Source organism: Lichenostomus cassidix, chromosome 4A (assembly GCF_008360975.1).
Source record: "Lichenostomus cassidix isolate B80296 chromosome 4A, HeHo_3.0, whole genome shotgun sequence".
Taxonomy (NCBI): Eukaryota; Metazoa; Chordata; class Aves; order Passeriformes; family Meliphagidae; genus Lichenostomus; species Lichenostomus cassidix.
In genome coordinates, this window is record NC_139485.1 from 9,723,414 (window position 1) to 9,748,082 (window position 24,669).

The window sequence follows — 24,669 nt, forward strand, 5'->3', positions numbered from 1 at the left end:
TGTTGGGATGTCCAAGTTCTGTGATGCCCTTTGAAATATTGCATTAGACATGTTCTTTGTTTGAAAATGGTTTTTCTTGAAATATCTTTAATAAGTAGAGAGCGTATTAGAGAAAACAGGGAAAAGTGTAATTTCCTCTAAACTTCCAAGTTTACCAAATATCGCTGTTTCTTGAAAAAGCAAACCAGGAAAAATACATTGAAAATCTTTTTGAAACTATTTCTTATTTTTGCTGAGTTGCTGTTTCGATGTGTATAGAACATAAAAGAAAAATGTGTTGCAATAATCTAGTGTCACCTTGTTAGGTTTTTTTGAACTTGAGTATTGGGGTTTAGGGAAGGCAAGGCTGTAGGGCACCCTGCTATTGGGGTGGCGTGTGGCAATGGTGGATCTTTGGTTGCTGTGTGAAATTGTGATGTGTTTGGTGCCTGAGAAAGTGCAGGTCACTGTGCAGGTTGCTGCTTCTCACACAGGGTGTTCCCTTGGGCTAAAGAGGTGGAGGTGCTAACCAGATACACTTAAATTACATTTCAAGGTTATGTTGTTTCATTACATATCAATAATTAGTACAGCACTTAAGTCAGATATTAGTCAATAATTAAGCATCTTCATTATTAATAATATACATTATTAATAAGCATGAACTTTGTGATGAAGTGTTTTCTATAGTGGTATAGTTTTCTTAGTGTGCATATTGGAATTTCTGTACTCAATAAGTGGGATCTTTTTTCTTAGGAATTCCGAGAAGACATGCCTTCTATCCTAGCTGATGTATTCTGCATATTAGGTAAGTTGGGTTCCCTTCCTCTCAGCATTGCAACAGATTTGGAAAAATACATGTTTTGTCTATCTGCTTGTTTACTTCTTCAGGAAATGTCATTAAATCTGTTAAGCATGACTTCTCTTTACAAAGCATGTGTTGATTCTTCCTCAGTGTATATGTACCTCACTTGTTAATGTCTTTTCATTCTGCTTTGTTCTGTTATAGTTTCCAGAAGTTTGCTTATTAAAGGCAATGGAAGTTGATCTGCCAAGAATAGTTAAAGGAGCTAGCTTGTAAGAATGTTGGATGTTAGCTAATGGAATCAGTGACTTAGTGATGTTATCATTCTTAAATATTTTAAATAAAAGTTGAATTACTGGTAGGTAGATTCCTTCTCCTCAGAATGTGTTCTGTAAATATTTTTGTCTGTACAGTCACTGTTAGTGAAATGGAGCTTAAGGTCATTGTCCAGAAATCTAAAGGCAAATGGTATCGAGTCACTATCTGCCAGCTGAGCAGGCTTTAAAGATGTGTACTTCTTATTCTGGTGATAACTTCTGGATTTTTGTGTTGTAATGTTGATCTAAAGCTGTTGCTCTCATGCTGTCTACTTTTAACTGCTTGCAGTTTCTGTCTTGCTCCATGTCTGTGTTTTTCAACAAGTTTCAGGAAATTCTTTTGATGGTCTGCTCATCACAGATCCTGTGTGTTCTATGTACTGAAGGAGTGAGGCATCTTCTGTGCTATGGCTGCATGTGAAGAGAGGCACCTCATTAAGTTTTCATATGCAGCCTTGGCTTTATACATCTGAATGATAAATTTTGACTTTGTTTTATTCATACTGTTTTATTCTGTGTACTTGTATCATAATTTTGTAATAACTAGTTTTCATAATGCAGTGTTACGCTGATATCCTTTTTTAATCTGCATTAGAAGACTTGAATTAGTTAAGTAACTGAAACCAGTGTATCTGTCTGCTTTTTATTATTTTTTCTATTTTTTTCCTCCTCTCCTTTAAACTAGTGTGTAGCCAAATGTCATACTTTGACTAATAGCAGAGAATAGTATGGCTAAGGAGCTAGATTTCGAACTTTGAGACAAAGGACATTTGCCAATTTCTTGCTGTTTCCTGTAACACTTTTTTACTCTAATCAGTATTTGCTACTGTCAGGATTTTTTTTCCAATTGTTGATGTGTTTCAATGTATGAGAATTTTGAATTGTCCACTCATCCACATTCCGTGGACTAATTTTCTGCTGCAGCTCGTTCTTTGGCTGAAAGTCTTGGCTGCTAAGCTCCAGGCTGATCTGGCTGGTCTGTTGCCTCCACTTCTACCCTGCTACATCACTGGTTTTCGGTCTCTTTAGGGTCTTCTTTCTCACATTTTTGTTGCTGATGTTTTCTCTGTGGTCTGATTTTAACGTGGATATGTGTGCTGGTTTTTTTGTTTATTGTAATGTCTGCCTTGCATTCTTTTACGGAGTTTTCTACTCCTTTTGCAGCTCCTCACTTCCTGTAATGAAGTGCTTTTTTAAAACTACTTTAGAAGGTTTGCTTCCCTGGCCATTATTCCATAGCTTGTCTTCCCGTAGGAGCGAGTTGCTCTCGGTAGTTGACAATACAGAAGAAGTTAATGGTAATGCAGAACCATAGCTGGTGAAAGACTGCAGAGAGACAGTAAATGGTAGTTCTCTGAAGCCACAGGGAAAGAGATTAGAACATTACCTTAAGGCCAGGATCATGCAGTTCTCTTCAGCGGTTCATATTTCTGGTTTTGTGCTTACTATTGATTTTTAATGCTTGCCATAAGCGTTATTGCAACAAAGAGAATGGCAAGAAAAATTAATATAACATTCCTCTGGTTGCTGTTTTACCTTTCATGAAACTTGTGGATGTGTGAGAATTGTCTAAATATTCTGTGAGCCCCATGGGGAATGAGTGGGTGGGAAGTAGCAAAAAGCTACTATGCAATCAACAAGCTGCTTTGCCCAGTGTTATCGTTTATCAGAATAGTTACTAAAAGAAGAAACTCTCAAAATTTCACAAGTAATGATTTCTTTCTTTCCCCCATCTTTTGTAGATATTGAAACAAGTTGTTTAGAAGAAAAAAATAAGAGGGATCATTTTACACAGCTGGTATTGGCCTGTTTGGTAAGTTACACGTGAGAAGTCTTTTGGCAAAATTGCATGTCAAAATATGACAAGAAAAATAAAGAGTGTTGAAGCTTGCTTTTTTTTTTCCTCCAAAAAGACTGTTTTCACAAATGCCCAAAGAATTTAAAAATTAATCCTTGAAGTGTTGTGATAGAATATAGTACAGCTCTCCCTTGCGTTTTTGGAAGAGTTTTGAGAGAACTTGAATTTTTCCACCTGCAAGTTCAACAGAAATTTAGTTTCTGAAGTGTGCTTTGAGTTGCACTTCTTTATGCAACCTCCTCTGTCTTTAGAAGTAGCATTCCTAAATGCATGGAATAAGCTTGATTTATAGGAAACTTCAGCATATGAAAGTAAGACTTTTTCACAGAATATGAGAATAGGCTTTGTAAATATGCAGTTCTTCATGGTAATGTCCCAGGATGCTATGCAATATGTACTTGGTAACAAGCAATTAGACTCTGGGGCTTGTTTCTTCAAGGTGCTCTTGTATATGGAATCTACCACTGTAAAATTCCAGTTTCAGCTAATAGTGTCTCAGTTTTGTCTACTTCTGTGTTTCAAGAAAAATGCAAACTTGTTTCTGTTGTAGTCAGAATACATATGTAGCATAAAGTAATTGTGTGGTTTCTAGGTCTTTGTAATTGACAAATTTGGTGTGTGTTTTTGGTGTTTTTTAGTATCTTGTATCTGACACTGTCCTAAAGGAGCGTTTAGATCCAGAGACACTGGAGTCATTGGGACTCATCAAGCAGTCTCAACAGTTCAATCAAAAATCTGTTAAAATAAAGACAAAACTATTGTAAGTTTTGGGGCAAGGGTTTGGGGAGTGGGTGGGAAGGGGCAATGGTAATTAATCTGGTAACAGTGTTTTTACCAATGTGCAATGTTTCTTTGAAGATACTCAGTTTTCTTTGGGAAATATGTTGCACTTTAAATTGTCATTGACAAAAGAATTTTATTAGCCATTAGTTTTCAAACTCTTGAGAAGTACAAAATCTCATGTTAGCTATGGTGTTTGTGACAGGGATTCCATATATGCTGATTAGTATTTAATTTTATTTGTGACATGAATTTACAAAGTGTAAGAAAATTAATTATTGCTGTTGCATAAATTAAGAATAGGTTTTGTTTTCATAACTAGGCAAACAGTTATTTTAGTCTGGGCAACAAGGGTTATGTTTTTTTGGTGTATGTTTGGTTTCTGTCTTTGCATCCAGTGTTTCAGTCTCAAAGAACATCACTTGAAACAAGAGTAGGTTCTTAAGCATGAACTGCTACAGAGCAGTTCTCCAGAGTAGAGTGTAGAGCAAGCTTTCCTGTTAAGTGTAAGTCTAAGCTTTTTAATGGTCTGCATTTGAAATAAAAGAAGAGCTGGATTTGTTTGGAGTGCTTGCAACCTTACAGGTATTCATATACTACATTCAGTCGTTTTTGCAATAGCTCAGGTAAATCACAAGCTCTTAAAAATGTGTTCAAAATGAGCATTTTGTATAACAAATAAATGAGCTTCACTGGGTGCATGTTACATGATAATGTTTACTTTCTGTTTATTTGCAGTTATAAGCAACAGAAGTTTAATTTGCTAAGAGAGGAGAATGAAGGTTATGCAAAACTCATTGCAGAACTGGGTCAAGACTTATCTGGAAATATCACTAGTGATTTAATCCTTGAAAATATCAAATCTTTAATAGGTAAGGAGTTTATTGAAGGAAAATGGGCATTGGTTTTTCTGTATGATCTTATGACTACAGAGGGTTGATCACCTTTGATAGAATTATGGTGTTTTGAAGTTCCTGTTTCAGTGGAAAAATTAATTTTGGGAATGTTGTGTAGGTATACTTAACTTAGATACTGAATTTATGGTGTAGCCTCAGATATCCATGCTGTGATTTTGACTTATGTCGGCAGTATCTTTTGAGGATGTGCTTGTCATCTCAGCAGCCAGATTGGAGCATAACAAAGTAATGCTTTTTGCTGTTGAGGGTATCAGTTCAATGCATGAACATTCTTTTATTCTTGAAGCTGTTGAATGAGTGATTCCTTATGAAGAGAAATGAGGAAGTAGTAAATGTTCTTCCTTTATCTAGTTCTTCTAGTGATTTTTTTCCATATTTCAAAGTTTAGTCATGATGAGAATGTCACAGTGAGAGTGCCAAATGTGTAACTTTTCTGCTCTGTCCTTCTCCACCAGGATGTTTCAATCTTGATCCTAACAGAGTTTTGGATATTATCCTAGAAGTCTATGAGTGCAGGCCTGAATATGATGATTTCTTTGTACCACTGATAGAGTCTTATATGTACATGTGTGAACCTCAAACTCTATGCCATATCCTTGGGTTCAAATTCAAATTTTATCAGGTATTGTATTTCCATTCTTAATTTTTGGGTTTGGTAGTCAGTTGTACTACTGACTGCAGTCAGTAGTAACAGATTTTCTACAGATTTTTTTCTTTTTCTTTCCCATAGAAACTAATTTTTAAGTTGTAATATTCCAGTATTAAAAGTAGTAACTTCATTTATTTGAGTGTAAGCTTCTTAACGTATTTTACAGGAGAATGCTTAATGTTCTAAAAGAGCTGAAAAGAATCTTGGTACCTTCCACTTGAATTTGTAGAGTTATGTATGGACTGGCATGAATAAAGACTCCCTTATAAACAAATTACTTATCCCTAGAAGTGAAGAGTTTGTTTGCAGGGGACTCATGGTTGATATTTGATAATATATTCAAGGGCTTTTTTTAAAATGTATAGTTAGGAATTGCATACAAGCACCATAGAGTGTGATGATAGTTGAATGTTTTCATTTTCTGAAAATACTGAATGTGTATTGCAGCTAGTGACTTGGAGTAATAGCAGTTAAATAACATGATAACGGGGAGAACTGTGGGTTAATGTTTCATCTGAACTTTGAGCTGTTCCTGTTTCATAACCTTCTGCTGTGGTCTGATTGCTTTTTTTCTTAAATTTGCAATGTTGTCTGTTTTAGGATCCAAGTGGTGAGACCCCTTCCTCCTTATACAGAGTTGCTGCTGTCCTTTTGCAACATAATCTCATAGATCTGGAAGATCTTTATGTTCATGTAAGTGACAGCATTACTCTGCTAGATGCCAAAGCTAAGGACATTAAAAAAAATCAGATACTTTACACTATCTCTACATTTTCAGATTCATGACATTCTGTATAATACCTGCAGGTATACAATATGTAATGACTTGTAAAATTTTCAGAGCTTTCTGAATGCCACATATTCAGATAAGCATGCATCGAAATATGAATGCTGATAAACTTTATTTGAATTATCTGTGTAACATCCTCCAGATTATTACCTTCTGGCAGAGTAGGAAGTTGGAGGTAAATGCCCAAGTAACCTTCCTTAAGAGTTAGACAATTTGAGTTTTGCTTTACAAGATCAGTTTTTGAGAAAAGTGGTAGGACAGTCAGCTCCCAACATTCTTTTAGTTTAGTAGTAGGATTTTTTTTTTTAAATGCTTGCATGTTTCTGAATAGGCCTCTCATTCTCTACAAGAATTCTGACCAGTTGTTAGGTTGAAGGAAGCAAATGGACTTACATGTTCAGATATAATCAGAGACTTATGCTCTGCAGTCTGACAGTCTTATCAACCAGCCAGCATTTCAGTATGACAAATCGTTAACGGAATGTTATGAAATTAATTTTACATCATACGAGAATTTTTAATTTCAGAATATCCATGGATATTCTAAGATAAGAAATTTTAAGACTCAGCTCTTGCACTGAAATCAAGGAATGAGTTCTAGTTGCATCTATGGAAGGTTTGGAAGGTAGTCCTGCCATTAATTTGTGTGGCATTTCATAGCCTTAGTCACAATCTGACTTGTCAATAGCTGTCTCCTGCTTCATAGGCGTGTTTTGACTGAAAATGTGTTGGGTGGAGCAAGAGCAGGGGTGCATGTCTCAGATAACTGGTGTGGAGTGAGGAATGTGTGATGATAATGCTTGTTTTTTAACGAGTGTTTACAAGACATGCTCAGACTTGGGGTGGCAGTGGCCTGAGCAATCTCAGCTCAGGCTTGTGCAGGTGTGGGCATGTTTTCTGTCAGTCTCACAGCTCCAGGGTACCTGCAGTCATTTGCACTCTTCACCTGCATGATGGTGATTTTCAGTCTCATTCCAGAATCTCCCTGCCAGTCTCTGTCTTTGCATGTTTGGGATGGTATATTTTTTAATCTCTTTTGAGTTTAGGCTTAGTTTAACTTGCTGTGAAAGTTTCTATAAAATAATTAGCAAGTCCCCGCCTCTGCCCTCCCTGCCCTTCCAAGCCTGAAGAAACTGTTCTTATGTGGAGTGTGTATACGCACACAGCCAGATACAATGTATGGCATCCAGAAGATACAATTTACCCATTGGAATTCCCCACTTGGTGCTTCTTGGTGAAGCTAAGTAGGTTTCCTGTGTTTTCAGATGAGGAAAAGTGCAGCCCTTTAGACATTTTACTTTTCCAAGTGGGATTTGTTCTTCCCCAAATTTCTGTGAAATGGAGGAATTCTACTGTCTTTCCTCCTTCTGTGGTCAGTTTGGGCAAAGAAAAAACCATAAAAATCTTCTCTTGTTAAAAACATTAGAAGAGAAGATGACTGTATCAAAGAGGTCATGACTCTGCAGTAAGTCTTGATTACTCACTTGCAGGAAAAGTGTGAGCTTAGTTTCAGGAGCTAAATTGGAGTTTGGCTTTGTTAGAAAAAGCTTTTCTTTTGTCTCACAACTTGACCATTTGCTTTTTGAGCGTAGGTTTATTGATCATTCTCAAGTACAAGACTATGCTGAGGTTCATAGTAGGTACTTTTATTCAAGATGGTTTTTAAAGAATAGATCTTATATGTGTTTAACCCACATTGCTCATAAATAGAAAATTTGATAAGCTTTAAAAATGATATTCCTTTAAAATAAAGATGCAATCAAAGTGTGTGGCTAAGTGGGTTACCTGGTTTTCCTTGTGATTAATTTTTTTTTCCCCTTCAGATGAGCAGTATTTTGAATATTGACTTGGATTAAAGGCACTGAATTGTGTTAATGTTATCGTGGATTATGTGTGTAATGGTCGCCATAAAGCTGCAGGTGAATGGTGAATTGGGGAGGGCAAGGCAAGTTCAGACAATGAGTGGTTGTGAAGGAGTAGAATTATATTATTTCTCATGAGTTGTAGACTTCACAATAGTCTGTTATTAGTGTAATTCCCTGTTGGGATGATGATAACAAGGAAAAGAAACTGAGTCCCTGAAATGCTGTCTGATTAGTAGCAAGGAAGGACGAAATTCTTCATCAAGCTTGGGTGATCCACAGTGGCAGTTGGTGACTTCAGTTTTAGATATAATATTCTGTTTTTTCAGCTTCTACCAGGGGATAATGCCATCATTGAGGAACACAAGCGAGAGATAGTGGAAGCTAAACAAATTGTCAGAAAACTTACAATGGTCGTCCTATCATCTGAAAAGACTGAGGAAAAGGAGAAAGAAAAGGAAAAAGAGGAGGAGAAAACTGAAAAGGTGTGTTTGAGTAGCTTTCTTTTCAGTAAAATTATTTTAAATTACGTTAAACAAAACAATTGTTATGAAAACATGCTTGTATATATTTGAAAAATAGTTATGTACTTCTTGGATGGCTTGTATTTGTCCTCTGACTGCATTTCTGTTATATTGAATGTGCAAAAATGCATGTTTTGGGGTTTGTTCTAGATTTCTGTACATAAAATATTCTTGGTTCAATAGCTAATTGATTTCTTCCCTTACTCTGTTGTATCAGCTCCACTAAGTATGTCCCAACATTCATACACTTCCCAGTCTTTACAAATGCACGTCTAACATCCGTGATAGTATAATCCCAGTTGATTTCATAAAAATAAGGGCATTAATAAGAGCTTATTTCTTATTTCTCTCAATCAAGAACTGGATGTAAAGAATTGCCAGACTTAGAAATGTAGGTATAATTATCCTGCATTGTAGAAAAAGATTATAACTGAACATTTTTAATTTTAACTGTTCACTGTGCTTTCCTTTAAACCTGTATCTCCATATGTGTAAATTTACACTCTTCATTTAACTTCCTGCTATGTCATATTCATGCTGCCCTAGGTCTAATTTGGTTTAGTGTGTCCAAGCCGTATTTTAGAAACCAGATTATTTGGTCTCTTAGGAGCCGTTCTGTTGCCATCTTCATTTGAGTGCCTAAGTGCTTCTTAAATATTTTAGTTAAAACAAAAAAAAAAATTAAATAAAAGCTTGATATTTACATTTTTGAGTGGCATACTGGAGTGGGGGGAGGGATCCATCAGTCTTGACAGTTTCCATCCTTGATTTTCTGTATCCTCCTGGCTTCCTTATCAATCTGGTTTGTCTACCCATTCCTACTTCTTCTACTCCACCTTGATTCTGTTAATCTCTGACCTTCCTTCCTCCTTTCAATTTTCTTGCCAAGCTTGAAAAATCTAATTCCATTTTCTTCCTTCAGGCATCCAATATAGTCACTGCTCTCTGGCTATCGACTGCAGCCACAGCTGCTGCTTAAACCAATTCCTTTTGCTCCCTCAAATTTCTGATCCTCCTCCTTTTGCTCATACCACATTGCTTTGGTCCACCTTCTCTGCAGTCAGATGGGGCTACCCAGAATTTTCTGAAGCAGGCTTGTCACACTGTTCTGATGGAAAAATAAATTCTTGATGGGACATGGGGAGTGTATGCATTGCAAGTAATGTCAGAGGAATTAAGACAATTTTTATGGTTAAGCTTTAGAATTAAGAACTAGGGAATTTTAAGCTCTAGCAGAAACTGAAGCATTTTTCTGAAGGATTAAAATGACAAAGTCTGAGCCTGTATGATGGGAAAATTCAAAAACCAACTTCTGTGACTGCACACACTGTTATGCAATGCTTGCTGTTCCTTGAAAAGCTTGTTTCTGTGTTAGAAGTATTTTTGTATGTGCTTAGCTGTGCACTTCATAGCAGTTAAGGGAGTAACTACATGTGAAAGCTGTTGACAGTCTAAGTTTAGGCGCATTGTACCCAGCATGTCATTTTAATGTACTATTTTTGATATAGTACCATGGAATAAATGCCTGCCTAAGGAAAGCAAGATTTAGCAATTATTGACCTGACTTTATTTAAATCCACAAAGTGCTTATTTTGTGTGGTTAAAATTCATTATTATCTCATTACTCTAATGTGAATAATTTTCCATATACTTGCGCTTAAATCTAGAGTCTCTTAGAATAGATGCTAATGTGAAACTTATGGTTCAGGCACACAAAGACAGAGAAAAGGCTTTTAGTTTGGCTTCGCTTTTTTTTGTATTCTAATCTGCTTTTGCAAGAGAAGTTTGTGCTTTTAAACCCAGACAAATACACAGCATAAGGATTCTTAAGTACTTGCATTGTTCTTAAAATGTCCTGTAAGGAAATAAGCTCCAGTAGATTGTGACAGTTTGAAAAGTACGTGATCAGACATATATCAGGCAACTTTTCACATTTGTCTTTTATTTTTAGCTTTTCCTTTGATCCAGTTTTTAAATTCTACATGGACTGTTTTATAATTTCTTTTGGAGTTTGCTTATTGTCTAAATGTCTAGCCAAGTTTTATTTTGCTTACGTTTTTATTACCCGGTTGAAGTACAAGCGTTTTCTCTCTGGCTGTGGCTTGCAGCTGCTTAAGGAGAAGTGTAAAGGAGACTTTATGAACACACTTTTTCTTCATTATCTTGCAGCCTCCTGATAATCAAAAACTTGGCTTATTGGAAGCCTTATTAAAAATTGGTGATTGGCACCATGCACAAAGTATTATGGATCAGATGCCTCCGTTTTACGCTACTTCGCACAAGCCGATCGCGATCGCGCTTTGCCAGCTCGTCCACGTGACGATTGAGCCTCTGTACCGCAGGTGAGGTGACAGCCACAATTCCACTCCTACGTGGGGAGGAAATGATTTGTTTATAAGCATCAATTCACTAATTAGCCTTATTAGAGATACATTTCTGAAGTTCTCACTTTTATTTCATGTAAAATGCTGCACACTTTATTTTTCAGAGTTGGTGTACCTAAAGGAGCTAAAGGGTCACCGATTTCTTCTTTGCCAAACAAGAGAGCACCAAAACAAGCAGAGAGCTTTGAGGAATTGAGAAAGGAAGTGTTCAACATGCTTTGTTACCTTGGTCCCCATCTGTCCCATGATCCCATTTTATTTGCAAAAGTAGTGCGCCTTGGAAAAGCATTTATGAAAGAGGTTGGTATGACACAACAGCTGGTCAAAATGTGAAAAATACCAATTCTTCTGCTGTCAACAAATGCTTGTCTTGCTAATTGTGTAGATATTCAAATGCTGAAACAAAAGAAAATTTTGACTAAGGACACACTTGCAGAACCTTATTTTAATTTTTGGTCAATTCTATATAAACATTTTTGTGAACAAATTAAGTCACTTTTGGTTTATAACCAGGGATATTTAGTGATACCTGATTTCTCATTATGGTCTCCATATTTTAAAACATTAACTGTGTTTGTATAATTAAAACACCCAACAGACATACGGTGATAACTGTCTGGAAGCTTTTATGTTATTACAGCAACAGTGTAGTCGGTGCAGTATAAGTAATTTCAGCTTTCTGTTCTAGCAGTTAGGTTGCTTTGGAAGTAGGGGATGTTGCATCCTTTTACTTCATGTTTTTCCCTCCTGTTCTACGTAGTTAAAATGCTGCTGCTGTTGATGTTGTGTCAGTGACAATCTTTAGATGCTGCTAAGGATGAGTTCAATGTGGAAATTGCATCAAGTTGCCAACTTCAGAAATAAACTGATCTCTTGAGATTGGTTACTGTCTTTTGACTATATCTTTACTGTGTGTCTATTGAAGGACTGGCAGTATGACCTCTTTTTTAAAAAGAATTTGAATTTATATTCTGAACTTCCTTAAAATGTACTTGGTAGTTCAGACTGAGGTTAATAATTTCTTTTGCTACTTTTCTGGCTATTTGCTATTTAACTAGAACTTTCTGGTTTACTCTCAAGTCAACAACTGAGAGTTTCAATTCTTTTTGAAAAAACAGCAGCTCAGAGAAATTTTAAAATAAATAATTTTTGAATTACTATTATTTTCAGTGACCAGTCCACCTCCCCAAAATTTAAAAATCATGGCTTTTGTTACCCAGCATTTTATTTTAACTTATGACAGAAAATTGGAGAAGTTGATTGATCTAAGTGGCACTGGAGGGGAAATTTTCAGTTCTATAACTTTTCTTTTTCTTCAAAGTATTTTTATTTCAACCTCAGCTAACAAATATTGGAATGTTCATAATTTATATACCACCTGAGGGGAGACTTTCATGTCCAAGTGTACCTGATGATGCAGAGTTAAGAACACAGATAATTCTTGGGATTGAAGATCTTTTTGATCAAAATAGTAGATTTTGTCAAGAGAATTTACTCTTGTTAGGTTCCAAGATGCAGTGATAGGGTGACACACCTACAATAACTTCATGTTCTATGTAGTCTTTGTAATAAAATCATGGAAACTTCAAGTATTTCCCTACTTCCATTTCTCTGTGTATGTATAATTTCTTGGCATCGTCTCATCCAGAATGGTAAGTTTTCCCAATGGTAAATACTATGACAGTATAGGATGTTCATTTCTTGCTGGCCAGTGAGAAGATTGATATCACTTGAATTATAGCCGTGTTGCACTGACAGTGCATTTAATTTGGATGTTATAATTTCAGGGGATTAATGCATTTTATTGCTGTCAGCAGACTATTAGGACTACTTTGTAATTCAATTACTGAAGGTTTGTGAGAAAGCTCCTGTTTCTGAGGATATGTACAGTGGAATGGAGATTACTTGGTAGTAGGAATCTCTTGTGCAGGTTTACTGTAAATATATTTATATAACAGTTTAATGTGTTTCTAACAAGAATGAGCAACATTTTAGCTATTTGCTCTAGGTTGGAACTGTGAAGAAATTCGTCAGTGACAGAGTGGTTAAGGTAACATAGGGAAAGTTATTTTTAATGCATTGTTGCCATCAGCATGTTCTAGTTGTGAAGCTACATTTAACACACAGTAGAAATACTTGTAACTGAAGGTAATTTGACTCTAAGTTAACCCATACAGTAGTTTAAAAGTTAGACTACTAACCTTGCACTGCAGCTTTCATGCTAAAGTGTACCTTTAAAATAATTGTGCACTTACTGGTGTGATAGCTTAATATGCTTTTCATGGTGAATAGAGCAAGCAGAGAGAAAAAGTAGTTGAATAACGAAGACTAAAAGCTTAAGAGTGTTACCATGAGAGAAAGATGGGGAAATAATCTATGGCTGTTGGTAATTGTGTTGTAAATTCTGAGATTTTTTTTTGGTTGAAGGTGAATGCTTAGGCATTTTTTTCCTCTCCAGTAAGAAAATTTGATATTTCACATGTAATACCAGGTTTCCTTGTAGCTTTAGTTCTTATTTCTTTTTTGATTAGCAAAGCCCCTGTATATGTAAGGAATGCGTTTCATCTGTGCATTTGAATTTCTGTCCAAAAATACTTTAATGCTGACAGATGTGGCAAATTAAAGATTTGAGATTCTTGGCCCTTCAGGTTTATGCTTTTGCTGAGATAGCCCTGTTTTGATAGTGTAACTGTTGCATTAAGTGTGCTACAATTAACGTGGTTGTCTTTGTTACAGTTTCAGTCTGATGGAAGCAAACAGGAAGATAAAGAGAAAATGGTGAGTTTATTTTGGAGGAGGGTGTTTTTATGCACGATTGTGACCAAAAGTGCATCTTACTTCTCATTTACTTGGAATTAGCTGTAAATCCTCCAGCTATTTATTCTATAAATACACTTTTCATGGCGGGGAAAAGCATAGAGAAAAAGACAAATTGAAAGTAGGGAAGGTGTTTATTAGTACAATTATTTTTTTAATTGCTTAATTTATTTACTTCAAAATTTTCTAATTTATTATTAAGATTGCTCACAATGAAACCCCAGTATCCAGTTGAAATCTAACTTATAAAAATGAGTGTTTCTTTTTAAATCAACAAGTGAGTTTTCAATACGAAGTTTCTGCAGTTTTCATTTTTACTTGTTCCTCCTCTTTCTTGCTTATCCTGATTTCCTGAATCATTGCAGAGAAAAATCAATCTCTTCTGGGTTTTGCATTTTGTTGTTTTTTTGGTGGTTTTTTTTTTCATTGCTGCTGTACTGTAGTTGTTGTAAAATAGCTCAACAGCAAAGATAAATGTTTAAGAAAGGGTAAGGATAGGATACTGAAAATATGGAAATTGGTACCCTGTCTTGGGAACACGTGTAATGCTTTCAGGTCTTAATCTGAAATTTTGAAAATGGAAGTGGAGATCAGGAATACCTTAATACATTGAAAGCAGTTGCCACAATCTATTTTCTCCTGTGTTGCACTTAATGCAACTCCACAAAATGTCCATTTTTTAATGGTGTGGTTCAAAAAAGAATGCTGCAACCTGCTGAAGATTTCAGCAGCTTTGTTCAAGTATCTTATACAGGCAAATAAACTATTGAAAATATATATGGTCTGTAAATTATTTACAAAGTTATTTATGATGGGAGATACTTCTAGGTCCTTTTTAGATTTCTGTTTTGTTCTGGAAGTCTTAATGTTGTGGTGTGTTTGTTTTTTTTATTAGTCTGGTAAAATGCTCAATTTGTGCATCTGCTCATTGCATATATAACGTTGCCTCTGAGGCACATGCTGATGGTTACCTTGGGGTTTTGTCTTTATCTCAGGAGACACTGTTCAGCTGCTTGTTGAGTATTACTGATCAAGTCTTGCTTCCATCTCTTTCCCTGATGGACTGCAATGCATGCATGTCTGAGGAGTTATGGGGAATGTTCAAAACCTTTCCATACCAGTACCGGTGAGTGGAATGATTTGTTTCTATCCTTGCGAACGGGCTGTTGAATTGTCAGTGCTGCAATTCCTTTTGCTGTATAACCTTTCCAGGTACCGTCTCTATGGGCAATGGAAGAATGAAACATACAATAGTCACCCACTGCTTGTGAAAGTTAAAGCTCAAACCATAGACCGAGCCAAATACATCATGAAGTAAGTAGTCTATTCCCATAAGTAATTATGAACTGTGGTACAGTGTATTCCATATCACCAACTGAGATTAACAAAGGTATTTCTTCTATTACCTTAATCTGTTATTTTAATATTTTTCTAGCTTTTCTATTGTAATAAAATATGTTCTCTTTTACAGGCGTTTAACTAAGGAAAATGTGAAACCCTCTGGGAGACAAATTGGGAAGCTCAGCCACAGCAATCCCACAATTTTATTTGATTATGTATGTAGTTACATGTATTTGAATGTTATTTCATCCTAATAACCAGTATTGAAGTTCAGGAAGAGACCTGCAGTTCTAATTCCATTATTTTTTACTTTTGGTACAAATTTTAAAATATAGTAATGTTTTAGTAGTGTCCATAATGAGATACTAAATATGACTTAATAACACTTAGTGAGATATTAAATATTAAAACAGCTCTTGAGTAACCAACTGCAGAGAAAAATTTAATATGAGATAGCAGAGGTTGTCTCAGGTACAGGGATGGCTGATCAGGTAGTGCAGAATGCTAATTCAGGTTAAGTTGCTCTGAAAGTTGTCTGAATGTGTGAAGATGGACCAGGGTCATTTAGAAGAAAACTTAAAGCTTTGAAGTCTGAAATACACCTATCAAGTTGGGAAGGATTTTTAAAATTACTTGGTGTTACAGAGTGCTTGGGATGTGTAAAAATGTGTTGATGGGCCTCCATCTTATTCACAAATGTGACCTAAGGGTATCAGTTTACCAGTGTTTAGATTTTGTTTGAAGAAATTAATACTGCAGTGTACACACACACACACACACGTGTCATGTACCAAAGAAATATCCTAGAACTTGATTAATACAGTTTACTTGTAGTCTTTCATGAGCTAGGTTCGTGGTTTTGGGGTTTTTTTTAAAGTAGTCTTTTATTACTCTATGTAACAACAGAAAATCCTACTGCTAAGGTTTAGGATTCTTAAGAAATGTTAGGAAAAATGTTTTCATTGTTTTATTTGCTGATAATTGAAAAGAGAAACTATACAGAATTGTTTTTACTCTTTAGAGACGTGTTTCACTGGTATCTTTGAGGTTCTAGATAGATTATTGAGATTGCCTATTTACTTTGACAGTTGTTTAGGACCTTCTGAAACATTAATTTTAAACATGTTTTATGTAGGTTTTGTGTTGTGAGAAATAAGGATTACTGTATCTGTTCAGCTGAATATGTTTTGTAACTTTCAGATTTTATCACAAATACAAAAATATGATAACTTGATAACTCCAGTTGTTGATTCACTGAAATACCTCACTTCCCTGAACTATGATGTCTTGGCATGTATCCTTTAATGTAAATCACTGCATCACTTATTGATAAAGATGCAGTTGTGGCCAGATTAAATCTGTTGTCTGTGAGTAGATATTGTCTCTGTTTTCTATTCTTGCTGCTTTTTGCTGGAAATTTTAGTGAAGTTTGGAAATATCTTTGCACTTTTTGTGGGTTATGGAACCCTCTCTGTTAATCCTTTCCCACTATAAAAATTATTCTTTGTTTGTAATGGGTTTTTATTACTTTCACTCTTGAAGGCATAGTGATCTTGTAAATAGTGAGGTAAATACTGCTTTTAGGTACTATTTCATGATTTTATTTTTTTTAAACAAGAACTATGTTAGTGCTTGCTATACTTAGGTATGATGTTCATATATTACATATCGTGGAGCCAGACAAACAAGTCTCTGTAACTTTTGTGCTTGTAAGTTGAGGAAAAATACTCTTTAACTCCACTAAAGATTGTATCATTGAAGCATTGGCAAACCCTGAGAAGGAGAGAATGAAGCATGATGACACTACAATCTCAAGCTGGCTTCAGAGTTAGTATTCTTGTTTTATTTATTACAATAACATTTAAAATACTTCACCCTCCCTATGATCTATTCCACCATTGATCATTATGATCAATATTTCACTTGCACCTCCTGGCTAATATTTTAAACAAAATGGAGAGCTGGCATGTTTAATCAATAGGAAAATATGTTTTTTCTTTGTGTTCCAAAAATGCATGTATTGCTAAGATGCCATATGCACTTTGTTAATGTTTGTTTAATGATCAGTGTCTCATGAGGTGAAGTCACAGCTGTTTCTCTTTGCTTTAGGTCTGGCAAGCTTTTGTGGTGCAGTTTTCCGAAAATACCCAATTGAACTTGCAGGCCTCCTGCAGTATGTAGCCAACCAGCTGAAAGCTGGCAAAAGGCAAGTATTGCACAATGGATCCTTATAAACTCAGTTTTTATAAAGTGTTATTTAGGTGTTTGCTATACACAGGCACTCCATGTAGTGGTTGCTCTAGCACTGGTAAACTCCATTCACAGTACTGGGAAGGTTAAATAGCAGAAGGAATGATACACTCTTTAGTACATTACTTTTCCTCTAATTGTATAGCTGTGACATTTTCTGCTTTTTAATCTTTAACTTACTTTAATAATTTTCTTAGCAGCTAGCCAGACGGGGAAAAAACCTGCTAGTGTTTAATTTTATCACAGAAGTTATAGTACATTATTTAAAAAAGAAGTATCCATGTTATAAAGGAGTGGGGCTGTTACAGTTTGTTTTTCCTTTCTCATAAAGTCTTCTCTGCAGGGATGACTCTTAACATTTAGTTTTATTTGAATACTTCATCCAATTTATTTAGTGGTAGTTGAATTGCTTCTTCATGTGTCAGTGTGAATCATAACTCAAAACAAGGTTTGCAATTTGAATTTTCCTTTTCTCTTTCCATTAAGTCATCACTTAATATTATTGTTTCATTTACTTACTTAATTTTATCATGTATATGATAATCAACTCTTCTCTATTAGTAATCTCCATATGGTTTTTGAAAGGCAGCTTACCAATGGTTATAACACAGCATGTTATTTTAGGGTATTTATTTTGAGAAATGTAGTTTTGTCCCCTTCCCTGCAACGTAGACATTCAGTCTCACATGCTCCCCTGTCCCTACTTGGTTTTGGTGATGGTACAATCACATTGAGCTACAGAGGAAGGGTAAGTAATGTCTATTGCCTTTCCCAAAATTAATTGTCTTATCTCTTACTCCACTTTTCTGTTTTCTTTGCAGCTTTGATTTGCTCATTTTAAAAGAGGTAGTGCAGAAAATGGCAGGGATAGAAATTACTGAGGAAATGACAATGGAACAGTTGGAAGCCATGACTGGTGGAGAACAGCTGAAAGCTGAGGTGCGTTTATGTTATATTTAATAATAACTGTTGCTTTTTAATGGTGGTTCTAAAGACTCTGGTTCAAGAACTCTGGCAGCACAGCTGAGAAAGGTGTGTGCTTTCATCAGAGTTGCCCCTCTTTTGAGCTCATAGGCCTTGAGACAGGCAGCCAAGGCAGTGTAGATGTGAACCTTAATTGTGCATCACAGCATCTCATACTAAGTAGAGTGTTACATGACAGGGCTGTGCATTCCAGCTGACACTGAGCTTGGATGTGCTGCAGTCCTGCTGGCTCAGCCCTGCTCAGGGGGAGTAGCAAAAACTAATTAATAGCACGGAAGACTAGTTAGTTTCTAATTCTTCTGTACGTATATTGAAGTGCAGGATCCAGAGAGTTTTACTCATGGACAGGAAGCTACTGCTGTTAATTAATCAGTGTTTCTGCAGTCAGCACACATGGATTCCATTTGTCATGCTCTGTTTTCCAACTTGGGTAACTTTTTCTCTAATATGCAGGGTGGGTACTTTGGCCAAATCAGGAATACAAAAAAGTCATCTCAGAGATTGAAAGATGCATTACTGGACCATGATCTTGCCCTCCCATTGTGCCTGCTTATGGCTCAGCAGAGAAATGGTGTCATTTTTCAAGAAGGAGGGGAAAAACATCTGAAGCTGGTGGGAAAACTGTATGATCAGGCAAGTAAAAACACCTGTATTTATGAGAACCCCTCCTTTTTGTTAACTTCAAGTTTATCAGCACAATATGTAAGAATTCAGAGCATTAAAAAATAGTTAAAATTGTATATAAGAATCCAGTAAAATAAATGCAAATACATAAGGATTTTAAAAATAATTGCAATGATTGCACTATTAAAATATATGGGTGTATTAAAAGTATATTAAATTGACAGGTGACTTCTGATTAAAAAAGCAAAGCGTCCTTTGTCATAAAAAGTTAAATTTTTAATTCTTAAGTGTCCACGTTTTTCTAATCTTAATTTGGTAGTGGAACTTCCTTTTTTAAAAAAGAATTCTTTTGCTGCCTTAGGCCGAAAGAACTAGTTGCATTCCATTCTGGTAGAATAGAATGCTCTTGAGTTCTGCTGGCTTTTCTAGGTGGGTTTTTTAATTTTGTTCTTCCCCTATGACAAAATTTTTGCTCTACTGTTTAGTGTTAGTGTTTTCAACAAGAAACGAAAAGGAAAAAAAAAAAAGCAGGCTTTCAAGCTCTCCCTAACTTAATTGTTGAACAAAATAATAATGTTAACTAACTTTTTGTATCTTTCACTTGTAGTGCCATGACACCCTGGTACAATTTGGTGGGTTTTTGGCATCCAATCTAAGCACAGAGGATTACATTAAGCGAGTGCCTTCTATTGATGTTCTGTGTAATGAGTTTCACACACCTCACGATGCTGCATTTTTCCTCTCCAGACCCATGTATGCACACCACATTTCAGTGAGTATGACTCTTCTGTTTGTCTGCTCGTAGTGCTGCTCCGGTACCTGGTACCGGTACAGGTGGTAGGTTCCAGATAAAGTTTGTTTGTAAATTAAATTTGTGAAGTTTTATGAGTAGAATTAGAAATCGAAGCTGTGGGCTGGAACAGGTTGTCCTTAATCTTCTTAGAAAATATATCCCCTGTGTCAACTTCTATCACACAACTGACAGAAGTTGTAGCTAATAAAGTCACCTCTTCGGAAGTCTTGGGTTATCGTTAGGAGTTCTCTCCCTTCCTGTTCCCTCAAAGCTGCAAGTTCTTCTGCAGGTGTTCTAGATGGATTTTTGCTGTGGTGGAAAGCGTTGTAGCTGCCAAATAGTGTGGTATCTCAGGAAGTGTTAGAAAGAAATTAGTCCCTGAATCTGAAAAGTTATATATGGAGAGCAATTTTTACTTGGTGTAGTATGAGGTGTTACTGTAACAAAAGGTAGAAGCATCAGTGAAGGAAGATAAATCCATCCAGTATGGATGAAGACTAAAGATTCTGTATGAGGCTCTTCAGTGCTTTATGTACTGACATTTCACATGTGCAAATGTTGTATAGAAAGGTTTCTGAGAAAAGACTAATTTTTGTGTATATAGATTAGTTTTTTATTTCTTATATTTTTTATCCACAGTCAAAGTATGATGAACTAAAGAAAGCTGAGAAGGGAAATAAACAGCAGCACAAAGTTCACAAATACATTACATCATGTGAGCTGGTGATGGCTCCTGTTCACGAAGCTGTGATTTCTCTGCACCTCCCTAAAGTCTGGGATGACATCAGCCCTCAGTTTTATGCTACATTCTGGTCTTTGACAATGTATGACCTTGCTGTGCCACACAGCAGCTATGACAGAGAAGTCAATAAACTTAAAGTCCAGATGAAAGCCATAGATGACAATCAGGAAATGGTATGTTGATACAATTTTGTGGTCCAGTTTAAACTTTCTAGCCTTGAAAAGTGTTTCTTTTAATGAAATATTATATTAAGGTTGTTCAGACCTGGGAAGTTTTGTCACCTGGTTCATGCATTCCGATTTGGCACATTAACATAATTTGGATTGAATTTTCTGCATAATTCCAATTTTAAAAGGACTAGTGACTCTGCTAAGTGAAAATTGCTGCAAAATCAGTTTCAGAAAGCAGGTCTTGACACCTGTATCTATGGTTTGTCTGCTCACTCTTGTCTTAACTATACTCGACCAGTGTTCATAAAATCAGTTGATTACTAGAGCAGAACATTTTTGAGTGAAAAGTTTTTCAAGTATTCTTTAGTATTACCAGGAATTTATTGCTTTGTCTATAGCAAGTGTTAGTATAATATTAAATGAGTTACACTGATATTTTATAGCCTCCAAATAAAAAGAAAAAAGAAAAAGAACGTTGTACAGCTCTGCAGGACAAGCTTCTTGAAGAGGAGAAAAAACAGTTGGAGCATGTGCAGAGGGTTCTACAGAGACTGAAACTAGAGAAAGATAACTGGCTTCTGGCAAGTAAGTGTGTCTAGGGGAAATGCTGTAGATGTTTTTGAAGTTGTCACTGTCTCCAGAACTTGCTTGCACTAATACTCTTAATGTTGATTTGAAAATTTGATCTCTAAATGTTGAGGTTTTTTAGCAAGGTAAATTTTTAGCTAGAACGTGTCTTTGCAAATGCTGAGTAATTGATTTTCATAGAGAAGTTTTTTGTTTTTTGCAATGTCAAGATCTTTTCAATATTGCCCTAATTTAGAAAATAAGTAAGAAATTGATCAATTCAGTGGCAATTTGTAATTGCAAGCTGGCTTGTACTTGCTAACTGCAGTTAGAATGCTGCTAAGTCAGGATGATTGCTACAGGACAAAAAATAGGCATGTAAAGTCTCAATGAGTGGTTTGAGATAATTTATTTTGTTTGAGTCCTGTGATTAGGAGCAATATGCCAGTGTTTGGGTGGTGGCGTAAACCCTGTTCCAATGACAATAGAAGTGTTGTGCCAGCCTAACAGCCCCGTGCAGTGAAACAGCGTGCAAATGTTTTATATAGCAGATATGCAGAAAGCATGGCCAAGTTTTTTCTTGTACAAAACCTCTCTAATGTTTCATGTTGCTTGTGAACTCTGCTGGTATGGTTAATCTGAAATGTTTTTCTCTGGTCAGTTTTCTTCTCTGGATGAACTTTGAGTTTTTTAACTGGAAGTAGTAGTTCGTCTGTCCCAAGAAGCCTAGCGTAATCCAGTGGAAAAGAGTTTTATTGTCCAACTCGTGTAAGATCCAGCCAACTGGTTTAAGGAAGAAACACTGACAGTTAAATCAAGAGAAGTTATTCCCTGTAAATATTTAATGTACTGGTGTGGACAGCGAATGAAGTACAAGAAGTTACTGTTGAAAAATTGCTGCCTGATTAAAGCTTGGTCTAGAGGTGACTTGGTAAATTTGTCTGCTTAAAGAAGCACCCAAAAGCATGTAGAAAATAGTTTGTGTAGATATGATCTGTATATAAACACGTTCTCTGTGGGATACTGGAAATAGCTTATTGTTTGCTCCTGTGCTTGGGCATCAGCTGAAGGAAGTTTCCCAGCATTGTATTGAGAGACAAGCTCACTATTACAGCAGTGTCCCCATTGAAAGAAATAATCTGTAATTGTACTATATGAGGAAATTGAACAGCACATCTACTGTAGTGGGTTTTATTATTATTTTTTTAGTTTATGTTTAATTTTTTGAAAACTGGCTTCCTGTCTACAAACTTTTAATAACATGTTTGTACCCTTAAGAATAGGTTAATTTTTGGCAGAGTAAATAGCCTGGTAGCTGTAGCAGTTGGAGACTCTCTGTTCTGACTGGCTGCTCACTTGCTTTGTTTGTACACTTCTGACGCAACACACTTGACTGTCCTATGAACTGTGATTCTCTTGATAGATTTTTTTTTTTTTTTAAGTATCAAATGTTTGTTATAACCCTTTAGGGGTAGATAACAAGATTAAACAAAGTCAACATAAAGTTTTTAGTTAAATAAAAGCTGACAGTCCTTTCTTGAACAAGCTTTATTCTCTGAGCATTACAGAACTGAAGCAAATAAACCCTGGGTATGATGGCTTGTGACCTGTGCAAAACCACCAGTGGGCCTTATGAGGATCATGACTGTTCTTCCTTTGAAGGCATCCACTTGCAGTCTTTAGTTCTGTACTTCCTTCTGACCTTTGCTTTCATGCTGTACATTCCTCTCGGCTTGTTTTTATGCTCCTTGTTGCCAAGGGACCAGTTTGGGTGTGTGGTGGGCTGTTGAGTTTACCCACCAGTGGCTGGTCAGAGGCAGGTAACTCTTGAGCTTGATACAGTGCAGTCTTTAACTCAGTGGTAGAATGAAACATCCAGAAAATGAGTGTGTATTGGGGTGGTAGTTTACTGAAGACTGTTCTTTAAATTCCTCTAAGTGTTCGATTAATTGGAAAAATGGATTGTATAGAGACAGCATGTTCTTCAGTTTCTAAGGAAACCAAGCTGAAAGTCAGCCCCTTCTAGAAAAATGAAAGAAAGTGTTCTAGGGAAATAGCAGGTGGTGTTCCGTTTGCTGACGTGCACAATTTGAGCAGGTGGAGAAGTTTACTAATGCTTTCCCAGAATCTGTTTTTAGCCCAATTGTGCAAAAGAAAAATTTCCCCAATAAAAACCAAACATTTGCTGCATCCACCCTGCTATTCTATCCCCACCCTCAAACAGTTGCACTTACGGTGACTTCTTCTGATCAATGCCAAAGATGTATCTGAAATACAAGTGGCCAAGTGTAGAAAAAACAAACTATGTGTCATACTGAACCTCTTGGGAAGAGAGTAGTTAAATGTTAAACCATTAACTTACTTTATTTTTCCTTTCTTTTTTTCCCCTCTCAACTTTTGTTTTTTGAAGAATCTACCAAAAATGAGACTATCACCAAATTTTTACAGTTGTGTATATTTCCTCGATGCATTTTTTCGGCAATTGATGCAGTTTACTGTGCTCACTTCGTTGAACTGGTGCATCAGCAGAAAACACCTAACTTCTCCACACTTCTCTGCTATGACCGAGTAAGTAGCTACAGCTCTGTGTATGTACATCATTACCGCTACCAACAGGCCAAACTAGTGTCTCCCATGCCTCCCAGAAGAGGTAAACAAGGTCTTTACTTCTCCCAGCTCAAATAATTATTAATTTGAAAACAAAACAATTGTGTCAGTAAAGACACTTGAACTATCCAACAGTGTGTCAAGCAGCTGTATGCAGTGCTTGGATTCTAGGCTAAGTGTGAAGGACCAGCAGTTGGGTAACAAAGGCTTGGAAACAAACAATATTATATAAGCAATCTGTGTTATATTTAGAAATTGGCTTAATGGTGGTTTAGATAAGAGAAATTTATTATTATTTTTCAGGTTTTTTTCTTTTGTAGTCCAGTAAGGTCATAGTAATGTTTTCTTGCTCTATTTGCAGGTTTTCTCTGATATTATATATACAGTTGCAAGTTGCACTGAAAATGAAGCCAGTAGATACGGCAGGTTTTTATGCTGTATGCTGGAGACTGTGACCAGGTGGCATAGTGACAGAGTCATATATGAAAAGGTATGGGAAATTACTAAAATGAGTTGGCTCATTGGAATATGTAATAACCATTTGTGTAATTCAGCCCAGTAAAAATGGATTTAGTGAAATTGTTAGCTTTAAAAAGTGTGATTTTTTCTGATGGTGTAATCATACAATTGGTTTATATTTTACTGTAATTCATGTAGTTTTGATAGAAGTCATTCTGTATGGTGTTAAAAAATATATTTGATGAAAAAAACTTTTCCATTTCCATTTCTGATTTTCACATAGCTTGCGTCAAAGATAATTTAGGGAGCATATGGAAATTTTCTTAATACTCCTTGCAAAAGCTGGTTAAATTATGAATAATCTTTTCTCTCGCCCACAACAAAAATTTAGACATTAATAAGCTTTAAAAAAAGCATTTATGTGAGTCTTGTAATGTGTGATCATGTCTC

The 24,669-nt window shown here is 35.9% G+C and overlaps 1 protein-coding gene across 8 annotated transcripts in view; it reads left to right on the forward strand.

Moving 5' to 3' along the window:
* The window catches only part of THOC2 (THO complex subunit 2), a 45,754-nt gene that overhangs the window by 7,290 nt on the left and 13,795 nt on the right, over positions 1-24,669 (forward strand). For 5 of the 8 annotated variants that reach the window (XR_014852222.1, XR_014852223.1, XM_085060433.1 and 2 more), the window contains exons 4-27: positions 736-787; positions 2,844-2,914; positions 3,598-3,719; positions 4,478-4,611; positions 5,112-5,278; positions 5,906-5,998; positions 8,287-8,442; positions 10,651-10,823; positions 10,970-11,165; positions 12,874-12,915; positions 13,602-13,643; positions 14,678-14,808; positions 14,895-14,996; positions 15,154-15,238; positions 16,224-16,317; positions 16,770-16,850; positions 17,133-17,229; positions 18,095-18,212; positions 18,711-18,890; positions 19,489-19,653; positions 20,314-20,589; positions 21,030-21,171; positions 23,564-23,721; positions 24,122-24,250. Coding sequence is in view for 6 of the 8 variants with exons in the window: in XM_085060433.1 (XP_084916559.1) it covers positions 736-787; positions 2,844-2,914; positions 3,598-3,719; positions 4,478-4,611; positions 5,112-5,278; positions 5,906-5,998; positions 8,287-8,442; positions 10,651-10,823; positions 10,970-11,165; positions 12,874-12,915; positions 13,602-13,643; positions 14,678-14,808; positions 14,895-14,996; positions 15,154-15,238; positions 16,224-16,317; positions 16,770-16,850; positions 17,133-17,229; positions 18,095-18,212; positions 18,711-18,890; positions 19,489-19,653; positions 20,314-20,589; positions 21,030-21,171; positions 23,564-23,721; positions 24,122-24,250 (3,006 nt within the window). In the remaining 2 variants the exon portion in view is untranslated. The remainder of the gene's footprint in view (positions 1-735; positions 788-2,843; positions 2,915-3,597; positions 3,720-4,477; positions 4,612-5,111; positions 5,279-5,905; positions 5,999-8,286; positions 8,443-10,650; positions 10,824-10,969; positions 11,166-12,873; positions 12,916-13,601; positions 13,644-14,677; positions 14,809-14,894; positions 14,997-15,153; positions 15,239-16,223; positions 16,318-16,769; positions 16,851-17,132; positions 17,230-18,094; positions 18,213-18,710; positions 18,891-19,488; positions 19,654-20,313; positions 20,590-21,029; positions 21,172-23,563; positions 23,722-24,121; positions 24,251-24,669) is intronic. The other 3 variants (XM_085060435.1, XM_085060436.1, XM_085060438.1) reach the window with 1 other exon arrangement.